At 44.5% G+C, this 12,297-nt stretch overlaps 1 protein-coding gene across 3 annotated transcripts in view; it reads left to right on the top strand.

Moving 5' to 3' along the window:
- TENM2 (teneurin transmembrane protein 2) overlaps positions 1-12,297 on the top strand; it is a 944,724-nt gene that overhangs the window by 827,862 nt on the left and 104,565 nt on the right. For all 3 annotated transcript variants that reach the window (XM_047877002.1, XM_047876993.1, XM_047877010.1), the window contains one exon: positions 3,416-3,562. In XM_047877002.1, the coding sequence (XP_047732958.1) occupies positions 3,416-3,562 (147 nt within the window). The remainder of the gene's footprint in view (positions 1-3,415; positions 3,563-12,297) is intronic.

The raw sequence follows: 12,297 nt of genomic DNA, 5'->3' as shown, positions 1-12,297 counted from the left end.
AGGCAGGCTGAAATGATACAGCACAACCTGACTGGCCATTCATTCAAGCATCTACAATGTGCCTGACATGAGGCCAGCAAACAAGGAACTCTCCAGTTTCATGGAGTTGAGGGTCCAGGCCAAGGTTTCTCAACCTTGGCACTATTGACATTTGAAGCTGTATTGTTATGCAGACTGTCCTGTGCATTTTAGAATGTCAAGCGGTACTCCTGACCTCTATGCACTAGATGTCAGTAGCATCCTCCCCAAGTTGTGATAATCAAAAATGTCTCCAAACCTTGCCAAATGTCCCCTAAAAGAAGAAAAAGGAACTAACGAGCCTCAGTGGAGACCCACTAGCCTAGGGTCATGATAGAACCTGGAGTCTCCAGACAGCCAGCTGCCTAGCTGTGCAAAGAATGAAAAAATGTGCCTTACCACATTCTATATCAGTGATCTCAGAGGTGGACACTGAAGGAAGTCAGCAGTGCTGGCCTGAAATCCAGAAGACTCCATATGGGAGATCTCTTGGATCCCCAAGCATGAGCCCATAAGTCCATTCCAACTTTAGTTGTAAAATCCTCTCCAGAGAAAAGTTGCCACCTGACTCCCATTTGCCCTCCAGACTAATTACTTCCTACATTTTGTTTTTCCTTAAGCAGAAGCTGGCTTTGCACTTTACAAACACAACGAATCACCTCCTCAGAAGGCCATCAGCCAAATGAACTTGTGCTGGGGATAGCTTGGGGTTGCCTAGCAACACCACGCACCTGCCAAGGCTACTTTCCTCCTCTTCAAGCTAAAAGCAAAGTGCTGTCCATTAATTCCCAGCTACCCCGAAACTTCTCAGAGATTTGCCAGCTTCCCACTGTTCATGTTTTCATCTTCCTCATATGATGTGGAGAAAACCTGCTACTGTGGTCTGTTTATCTCACTTCGGTTGGTTGGGGGGAGGAAAAAAAATCAAAAGAGAAAGAGAAAGGGGGAAAAAGCTTCATTTCAATCTAAGAGCACAGATATTTAGAGTGCCTATCTCTGACTGACATGCTAGTGTTCTTTGCAAATTTAAATTTTATGTAGTTGACGTGGGTTTCCTGCACAATGAGGCTTCTGTTGAGACTTTGGGTGTGATTTTAGTCAAACATGAGACCTCAAAGTGGCTAAATAACAAAGCACATATAATAGATGGCGTGCTGAGCAAATGTTGCTAGGTCTGTCATTTAGTGTATTCCCTGTGATCCATTCAACCAAAACTCTACTGGTGGAAATTGTAAAGCTGGAGGTGGCAAGAGGTTGGAGATACACTCTTTTCCTTGAGAACCTCTGATAAGTCCCTTGGGCTTTTCCTACTGAGTTTCATTTTGCTCCTGTGAAATGTTTGTGGTAATTCTCTGAAACTGATGGCTTCCACTCCCAGAACACACCCACAGTATGAACAAAGGGGATGTCAGCGGTTCTCCAGGCAGGGCCATGGTCACTTCCTTGGTAAGGAAAGGAATGGAAATTTGGGTCTGGGATCTGTAAAAATAAGTGTGGATACCAGCAAGTCTTTCTTGAGCTATGCAGACACTTATGCTTTGTTTGCATCCTGGATTTAGTGCTGGGCTACACAGCAAAAGGAAACAGGTTCTCTGGTAACAGTCTCCTGTTTCTCCTCTCAAGCCAGCTCAGCTTCCTCACAGAGACTCCCCCACATAGAATTTCTCCTCCTTTCCTTATCCTGTTCTCTCAGGTCCTAACCCATACACTATCTGGAAAGGATGGGAGGGAAGAATTTTCAAATGTAAGATATCTTAAATAAGCAAATTTCAACTCATTTTCAGACACTCCAGACCTTTCCTCCTGGGGGGAGTCCTTTCAATTCCCACCACTGCCACATGCACAGATTAGGTTTGTTGGCATTCTCACAAGGGAAACTCAAGAGAAGAGAGCTAAAATGTCATTCTAAGGCCTGTGGAACCCTGGAGAGAGAAGTAGGGGGAGATGCATGCTTTTGATTCAGAAGACTTGGGCCAGAATGGTTTCACATCAATTGCCTCCCTCATTGCAAAGCTCTTCATCCCCTCACAACAGTCCAACCTCCCCCCGCCCCCGCCCGCTGCACTTTGTGTGGTTTAAAACTAGATATAGAAAGAGCTGGAGATAGATATGGTGACAGAGGTGGAGACAGAATTAGAGATAGATATTCAGGGAAGTTACATTCTTGAGACAATTAAATTAGTGGTCATTTGGGGTATATTTAAATGAAGTAAGAAGAACATACCTAGGTTGCAGAACTCTGTAAATTTACCAGAAGTCACTGCATTGTGCACTTAAAACAGGTGAATTTTATGGTATGTAAATTATGGCTCAATAAAGCTGTTAAAGGAAAAATGAAAACATATCCAGGAAATCTTGCCAGCAAGTAGGTTTTGGGAGTGTGGTGATATCCTACCAATTCAGTGCTGCTCTCCACATCCTATAAAGGGTGACAGAGGCTCTGCCGGGAGGGGGGGAGGCGGTGGAAGACTTTCCCCTCCCTTGTTAGTGCTCCCTGCTACCCTTCCTCCTCTTCCCTCACCCGGGCTCCTGGCACCCAAGCTCAGGTCAGAAGAGTGGTAGGTGCAGAGTTTTGGGGTGCTGGAGCGATTAGGGAATTAGGTAGGCTGCTGATTTTGTACTCCTCCCCACCGCAGGAAAAAGAAAAGAGGAAAGAAAATATTACCACAAAATCGGAATTACTCGAGCACCACCTCATTCCCCATGCACATACACATTGCTCTCTTTTCCCCATTCATGACACTGAGTACCCACTCCTTCCACAGCCTTCAGATTCAGCAGTATTTTTAAATCATGATATAAATAGGTTGAGTGATAAACAGCCAACATTTTAAAGTGCCCCCTTAAAACTAAATATTACAAAAATATGAAAATGGCCCAGCAGAGCCATCCAGTTCTTGGTCACAAGAAGCTTGTAATAATCATACATAAGTGTATCCTTGAGATTCTGAATGATGGAGGGCACTTTGCCTCCATCCTGGGTTGATAGGGAATTTTCTCTTTTCTGCAGAAGGTACTTCTAAAAAAAAAATGGAGGAAAAAAAATTTTTTTGGAGGTAGCCTCACTTTTGAGCTACTGGCTAGAAATAACAGCCTACCTAGGCTTTTAAGCTCAGAGCTGGTTTAGTTTTCTGGAATATTCCCCACTTTGGGAAGGTTGCCTCAGACCCCTTCACACAGGTCAGTGTCATTGGGGATCCCCTGCATCTGGGACCCCACTGTCTTGCAACTGCATGCATTGCCTGCTTCCCTGACTCTTTCGAAGGCAGGCACGGGCCCCACTCTGAGGCTGGCCCAGTGGCTGCCCTGCGGCCTTGCTCCCCCTTTGCATGGCTCCCCTGCAACCCCAGCATGGCCTCACGTCCCTCCTTCTCATCCTCTCCATTTCTCCAACCAGATGGCTGCCCTGATTTGTGCAACGGCAACGGGAGATGCACGCTGGGTCAGAACAGCTGGCAGTGTGTCTGCCAGACCGGCTGGAGAGGGCCCGGATGCAACGTTGCCATGGAAACCTCCTGTGCTGATAACAAGGATAATGAGGGAGGTGAGCAAGCGTCTTCTAATTCCCAGCCCCTCAAGAGCAGAGCATTGTGTATACTTCCGTCATGAGTCATTTTTTTCCTGAAAGACCTCCCCTATACTATTGTCAAATGTTGTTGTAACATTTCCTTTGAAGCAAATGCAGCAAAGAACGGGGGGGGGGGGGGGGGGCGTCGTTGGGCCAGGGGCGGGGGGCTCCTGGAGACAAGGCTGAAGGCACTGGGGTTTGATGCTGGCTTTGGATTGGCAAGTAGCACCACCACAGAAAGGTGGCTGGGCCCTGGCTCTGCCTTTGGGTCCCTGCTCCTGCCTGACCCTTCAGGGCTGGAAGTTACAAACAAATCGATGATGATGATCACAATATGTGCTTCATGCTGTGCTCAGACATCACAGGCAATCCCTCCATCCTTACAGCCCTTTGAGATGTTACTTTACAAATGAGGAAACTGAAGCTTAGACCATAGTTAAGTAACTTTATAAGAGCTACCAATAGTAAAATTGGGACGCAAACCCAGATCTGACTCCAAAGTCCACTTTCCAAACAGTGGTTGGCAAACTACAGACTGAATCCAATGCATTGCCTGGCATTATATAGCTAAAAACTGGTTTCTACATTTCAAAAGGTTGGGGGGGGGGGGGGGTGGGAATCTAAAGAACAATATTTCAAGAGATGTGAAAACTGTGTAGAATTCAAATTTCAGTGTTCATTTATGAAGTTTTATTGGAAGATAGCCTATTGCCTATTAGTTTATGTATCACCCTCAAAGGCAGCATTGAATAGTTAGACAGAGACCACATGGCTGATAAAGCCTAAAATATTTACTCTCTGGCCCTTTATAGGAAATTTGCCAATCCCTGTTCTGAACCTCTGAATTGAATTTTCTTTCCTGTATTATTCCCTGATGAAATGGTAAAATTCTGGGGATAAATGGAGTTGCAGTAGCATAGGGGCTGTGTGATTTCCTAAGAATGTGGACCAGTGCTCCCTAGGCTTTAGTACAGGTGTGTGACCCACTCCCACCAAAATTACTAACTGGTCAGAATTCCCTCAGAGTGCAAGTTGTTTCAGAGTGTAACAGGATCCATGCATTCAACTATTTGATTTAATAAAAATGTGTATAGTCCCACTCTGTCAATCCCTGTGCTCTGGAAGTGTCATCTCCTGCCCTCATGACCCCAAGGTCAGTTTAGGTAGTGTCCAGAAGGGGGTGTAATCCATCAGGGTGATGGTTGAAAGTGTTAGATATTCTATTTTTACTTTTCCTCGTCCTCTTAATAGACACTTTGCAATTTCCATAATATATTCTTGCTGTTATACATGTACATAATGTGTAAATAAGCTAACATACATATAATGATAGGAGTACACCAATCAAAAAAGTTTATAGAGCCAATGTAATTTACAGAGCTCCCATTCATTCATTACCTTACTGAAACAGAGCCAAAACAGAAGCCACTTTAATTCATTTTTGAATGAAGTGAGGCATAACTGCATATATCCATACATTTTTTTTTTCCCAAGACTGAGTCAAAATCACATTACCTATCCTGACAAGGTTCAGTTTTTGGTTTTTTTTCCTGGTCCCTGGTGATTTCACTTAGCAAAGTGGTTGCTTACAGATAGATCAGCTCCTTCCTCTTGCAGAAAGGAGCTGCTGCTCTGGTGCCCTTCCCCACTGCAGATGTCAGCAGGTAAAAGCATAGCAAATGGCTGGAATGCTGCACATAGGGAAGGGGGACTCAGTCTCCCCAACATAACCTGCACCATCTATGTCCTTCTCCACCAGCCCTACCCCTCCCTGATCGCAGCTCCTTCCAGGAGAAAACCAAATTCCTGAAATAGTGGAGCTAGAGGAGACTTCAATAGGTGCGACTGGTGCTGGTCTGAGGACTACGCTACAAGCACAGTGCAGGGTCCCTCCCGCTGGGCAGAGGCAGAGCATCAGAAAGGCAAGGCACAAAAGCAAATGAGGCAGTGATTATGCTAAAGACAATAATGGCCTTGTTATGGGAACTATTAAAGCAAACCTCCCAAGGAAGTAATTAGCCACCAAGAAAAAAAAAAAGGCTCCGCATAGTGTTTATAAAAAGAACCTCCCAGTTAATTCAGAGTTGCTTATGTCAGGTGAGAGAGGTAGACACGGATTGTCTCTCACCTGGCGTAAGCAATTCACAATTAACTGAGTTCTTTTTTTGGAGGAGATTCCTCAGCGCAGAGTATCCTTTTTATGGTTAATTACTTCCCTAGGAGGTGTGCTAAGCACTTTGCTGTTTATTGATAAATATTAAAGTTGCTCCTCATCAACTCCAGATCCAATCCTGCAGCACACTAATTATATCACTTTTTTGTTTGTTTTGGTGGGGGTAGGAGTTCTGCCCCAGGCTCTCTCCTGCTTTGGGAGTTCTCAAGCAAGGCTATGTGGCTCCCAAACCTGACAGTAGGTCAGAGGAGGCACCCAGACAGAACATGAATATCAGCCTGGGGAGCAGCTGCAATGAACACATTTGTTATGAACCTCATGAATGGGGAAGTAACAGGATGCTCATCCAAAGTGAGTTGGAAGAGGCAAATCATTTTTTCATCTGGGAACACTCTACGTTTAAAAAAAAAAATCTCAGTTTAAAGTGATAGATGTTTTTTTTTTTATTTTAAACTGAGATAGATATAGATACAAATATTGACGCAGATATTCGAAGCCCTTTTAACGGCCTTTTTCACACTGGGCTCCTCTGGGAGAGAATTAAGCCCTGGTGCTTTATGGCCACTAGTAGTTCTGAAACTTTAGCTTATAGCAAAACCACCTGGAAGGCTTGATTGAACACCGATTGCTAAATCCCCCCGAATTTCTGATTCCACAGACCTGGGGTGGGATGCAAGAATTTTAACTTCTGGTAAATTTCCAAGTAATGCTGATGCAGGTTCTCTTTGAGAGCCACTGTCCTAAGACATTCATTATATGGAATGAGTTAACTCTTCTCCTATGCATCTAGAATGGTACTAGCTAAGTGCCTTCCTTAGAAGACTTGAGAAAATTTTCACTCAAATGTTTTCTGGATTCTGCGGTGCTTATAGGAGAAGCCCTGTTGGAAAAAGCTGCATTCAAATATCCCACAGAACCAGTTTATGCTGGTTCCCTGCATTCCTTATCCCATCCCTTTCAAAGTCTCCCAACAACCGCCCCCCCAACCATGTGACCACTAACTTAACCTCAGGAAAGCAATGGCTGATTCTGAAGGGGTAGGCTTTCCCTGCCATTGACCCTAAGAAGAAGTAGAAACAGTTCAGATACACATGCCAGCAAGTAGACTGTCTTTTTAATAGTGAGAGATCTTCACTTGAACTGCTCACCCCAATTTGAAAAAGAAGAGACTCAAAGAAATATTTTTGCTTACAGAAGACAAATACCAGCTCATTAAAGTCTGAGAATACACACAACATGTGCATCAAGTGACAGGCGGATAATATTTAATTATCACCACCAAGTCAGAGGTGTGAGATTTAGTTCATCACAGCCAGGGGTAGGAGAAAGGGTGTAGATTTCCTCTAAAAGTGGGAACCTCGAAGTGGGGAAGCGTTGTTAGACCGTCTGGCCTAGAAAGACAGGCCCTTCTCCTTCCCCACACCCTTTTATCAACCAGAACTTAAGAGTCAGGAGCTCCAGCCCTCTGTCTCTACAAAGCCCAGCTCCCATCATTTCAAGCCAACCTGAGAATCTGTCTGAAGTGCCCATGGAATCCCATCGGATGTCCTCTCCAGTCTGTGGGTGGGGGCCTGGAGTGGAGGGGGTGGGAGAAAGCCCTTCCTAAGCTGAGCTTGTCCACGGTCCCACTTGCATCACATCCTGCTTTACTGCATTAGCGAGCTGTCTGTGTTTCCCTCTGTTGCTTGAACACAGCCCTGAAAGTTAGACTTTTATTCCTTCTCCTGTCACTTCTCTGGTTACTCAGGTGACACCCTAACATCATAAAGGTTAAAAGCCTAGGCTCAGGGATCAGTCTTTGTGTCCCACTTCTGCAAGTAACTTGACTCCTCAAAGTCTTTTCTTGTCTTTGAAATAGGCATGATAATGCCACCTCCATTAGTAGATGTGAAGTTTCACTGAGGAACATATGCAATATGTTTCACAAAGTGCCTGGCTCATGGGATGTCCCCACATGTTGGCTGCTGCCAGCTCTAATGTCATTAGTAGTGATGTTGCTGCTATTTTCTAGAACGGATGCCGAATCCACATAGATGGAGCCCAATCAATAATTGGCATTGTATACCACCCTGGAGAGCTTGCTTAAAATTTAGATTTCTAGGGCCACCTGGGTGGCTCAGTCAGTTAAGAACCCAACTTCAGCTCAGGTCATGATCTCACGGTTTGTGAGCTCCAGCACCGTATTGGGCTCTGTGCTGACAGCTCAGAGCCTGGAGCCTGATTCTTATTCAGTGTCTCCTTCTCTTTCTGCCCCTCCCCTGCTCATGTGTTCTCTCTCTCTCTCTCTCTCTCTCTCTCTCTCTCTCTCCCTGAAAAAATGAATAAACATTAAAAAAGGAATTAAAAAACATTTCAATTTCTAGGCCCCTGCCCTTGAGATTCTGATTTATTAAGTCAAATATGGGATATAGGAATCTGCATTTTTGCCAAACACCCCAGAGGATTCTGCTACAAGTGGTCTGCAGACCCAAACTTGTTTAAATAATAGTTTCCACTGAGTGGGCTGACCCAGCCCAAGGTCATAGTGCCTACACCCCAAACCCTCCCTCCTAGAATTCCTAGAACACAAAAGAAGTAAAGTGAGGAAAGGGGAGTTTTATTTCAAGAAGAAATAAGTGGGGCACCTGGGTGGCTCATTCGGTTAAGCCTCTGACTCTTGATTTCAGCTCATGTCATGATCTCACAGTTCATGAGTTTGAGCCCTTTGCCGAGCCCCACGTTGGGCTTCATGCTGACAGTGCAGAGCCTAGCTGGGATTCTCTCTCTGCCCCTCCCCCATTCACACACACACAATCTCTCTCTCTCTCTCTCAAAATCACTAAATAAACTTAAAAAAAAGTAATTGAAAAAATATTAACACTTTCTCATGTTTAGTTTTCGAGTGAATAATTTGAGTGTGTTTTAGAAGTGTTTTCCATTCCCAGATGAAGAGGTGACCAATGTTTGCTTCCAAATTAAAAAAAAAACCTTTTGGCCTCCTGGGTGGCTCAGTCAGTTAAGCATCTGACTCTTGATCTCAGCTTAGATCATGATTTCATGGTTCGTGAGCTCGGGCCCCGCACCAGGCTCTGTGCTGATCATGCAGAGCCTGCTTGGGATTCTGTCTCTCCTTCTCTTTGTCCCTCACCTCCTTGTGCTGGCTCTCTCTCTCTCTCTCTCTCTCTCTCTCTCGTCTCTCAAAATAAAAAAAAAAAACTTTAAAACCTTCAAATTTTAAAACTCCTTTAACTCTCCATCATCAGGAGATTCGCATCCATCCACCCATCCACTAGCTATTTGTTCATGGTTTAACAAAGATTCATTGAGGGTTTACTGAATGTTAGACACTGGAAATAATAAGATATGATACATGTCTGCAAAGAGTCCACATCCATATGGAAAAATAAGATGTATAAACACATTATTATAATTATTATAGTCAGGGCTGACAGAGTGGAAGACCTTCCTTCAGTTGGAGCATAGAGAAGTGACTATCACGGAGTGTGGGTGTCGGCCACAGGACAGGAGAGAAAGCCCATCACAATATGGAGGCCAATGTCTTCAGTCTTTCTCCTAGGAGAGTCTTCAAAGCCACCATTCTATGTGGTCATTAACCCCTGATTGTGGCTCTTCCATCCACCAGCAGCTTCTACATTTCTCTCCTTAAATTAAAGGCTCCACTCAGGCTGCTCTTCACAACAGTATTTTCCAGCTCTCCTCCATCTGCGAAGTTTGGTTCCTTGTTTGTCTCCAAAGGAGGCTGCCTTGGGTTAAGAGATGTGGATGCTGGCCTGAGTTCCAGGCACTCCAGCCAGGTCTAAATGAGGAGAAATAACACTGGAGTCTGTCCAAAGCACTTGGAACAGACAAAGCCCACCCCTTGCCCACGGCCTCCTCCCCCCTTTCCCCATCCCATAACCATCCAAATTGGTTTGACATGATTCAGGGATGCTATTCCGGCATTTATCTCAATTGTTAATTAATAACACCTTGTCTGTGCATTTAGCAGAGCCAAGCTTAGGACTTCAGGGACTCTGGAAGAGTTATAGTTGTCAAGTCCAAATAGTCCCATTTCTTCATCCAATGAGAGATGAAGCTTGGTGAACCCATTGTAAATGCCTTGATTAATGTGTGCAAATCACGTTGATGGATTGGTTGGGTGGGGGTCAGCTTAGAAGTGCAACATTGCTCTATTAATTGGGTTGGATGAGGATTCCCCTTGCAGTCCAAAGACCTTGTGGCAAATGTATCTGGAGTCATAAACAGAGTCCCCAATTAGCTCCCAGAGAGGAAGACAATATATCTAATGCTTAGGAGGAAAATTTGGCCGTGAGGCCACTGCCAGCTGGCCAGGCACTGGGTCTCTTTTCCTTGGGAGAGAAGCAGAACTAACCCCAACTGAGGACCACATGGCAACAGAGGGCTGAAATTATTCTGGATCATCTAGTGTAAATAAGATCTTTGACCTCTGGGAACATATTTAACTAGAGAACCTTCTGTTTAGGAAACTGAGGGTTGGGGGCCAGTTTTCTATGGAACTTAAAAAAAAGATAGAATCCATTCTTTATTGCATATAAAGACTATAACCAGTGACATTGGTTGAGAGTTTACATGCAGTGAGCCCTGTGCAGAGCTTTTTATGCATCTGGGTAATGGGAAAGGCAACCAACAGGTGGGGGTCTACGCTACTGCTCCTGCATCATGCTGTCTATTCCTCCACACAGCAGCCTGAGAGATCATTTTGAATTGTAAATCAGATGCCATGCCCTCAAAGGGCTTCTCATGTAGTTAAAATCAAAATCAAATGTTTCACCTTAGCCTGCAGGGCCTTCTATGACATGTCCCTTCCTTCTCTCTCACCTGTCCCCAACTGCCCTCCACGGCCACTCTGCTGCATCCTCTCTGGCCAGCCCCTCATCCTCACATGCTAAGTTGAGGCACACCTCAGGGCCTTTGCTGACCCAGGGCCAGAAATGCTCTGACCTGGGCATTTGGCATGAGTGGCTCCTTGCAGCCATTCTCCGTTCTCACTCCAGTGCCCCCTCCCCAAAGAGGCCTGTCTTGACCTGTAAAATCTAGCCTTGTCTCTCTCCCATTCCCCTGTGGTGTTTCCTTCACAGCATATGTCACACTCCTAAATTATCCCATCTGTATCCTCCTGGTATGTTGTCTGTGTCCTCATAGCAGAAACAGAGGTTCTATGAATCTGTCTCTTCATAGTTTTTCCATTTCACAGATAAGGATACAGAGGTTTGAGAAAGTAATATTCAAAATAGGCTTCCAACTAACCACTGTGATAGATTGCTTTGCTACTGTAAAGGCAGCAGCTCATTTCTAAAATGCTAACAAAATTTGGAGTCTGTTTCTGAAGAAGGGTCAAACAAGTACAGAATTTTTTTATAAAGAAGCCTCAGTAAAAGTCACCTTAAACAGAAAACTTGTCCATTGAAGACCTTTTCACACTAAATGTATTTGACCATGGAATTGTTGGCAGGTGGGGTAAACGTTCATGGGTTTACCTAACATCACACCTTCAGTGTTTTATAATGAAGTTTTTAGTAGTTTAAATGATTATTAAGTGTCTCTTAAGGGATTATATTTTCCCTGATTAGATGACAAATCAAATATTCTTCATAAAATTGTGATTGAAATGCATAATTTGCAAAAAAAAAAGTTAATAATTTAAAACACTGTGGACTTATTTTAGGGAATTAAAGGATCAAAACACAGATTTAACTGGTGGCAAAGAGGTATCATTTATAGCCTTGTGTTGGCTTCCTGTATTTTTTCTTGGCCAGAGAAACTTCCTGGATTGCAGCAAGTACCCTCTTGGTGCCTGTGACCAGCATTTGAATAAAGGTTCAAGAGCTCTGGTGCCAGGATTAGCTTTCTTGCTCCCACAATCCCCCCTCAGTCCAGACCAGTGTTTCTCTACCAGGGGTACCTTTACTCTCCAAGGAACATTTTACAACATCAGGAGATATTTTATGAGTCACAGCAGGGAGGAAGGAAGGAGATGCTACTGGCCTCTAGTGGGTAGAGGCCCAGGATGCTGCAAAATAATCCTGTATCCACAGGACAGCCCCCAACACAAGGCATGATGTCAATAATGCCAATAATGAGAAATCTGGTGCAGATATTAACACCTCCTAGGGACATATCTGAGGGGTCTGGACAGTTCCAGAACAGGGAGTGTCCTTTGGCTTGATGTCAGAGACGTGATGCATTGAGCACTTACTAAGACTTTACCCACATTGCCCCAAAAAACCACGACAATAGCCCAGAAGAGCCTTCAGTATCCTTTACATCGAGGCAGATGCTAAGGGCCAGATAAGTGGATTGGCTTACCCAGGCCCCACAGCTAAAATGTAGCTATGCCAGGACTCAGAATGCAAGTCAAGAACCTTCTTTGAGGGCCCCTTGCAGCAGCTGACTCTTGTGTCCAGGACCTGAGCAGGGCAATCTATGAGTGTTTAATACTCTTTGCCCCTCAGAAACATGAATTCTGTAGCATTCTGAAAAATAGCATTGGCGTTAGCTTTCCCCACCCCCCAGTTTT

Source organism: Prionailurus viverrinus, chromosome A1 (genome assembly GCF_022837055.1).
Source record: "Prionailurus viverrinus isolate Anna chromosome A1, UM_Priviv_1.0, whole genome shotgun sequence".
In the NCBI taxonomy this organism is placed as follows: Eukaryota; Metazoa; Chordata; class Mammalia; order Carnivora; family Felidae; genus Prionailurus; species Prionailurus viverrinus.
This window is presented reverse-complemented; position numbering and strand designations above follow the sequence as displayed.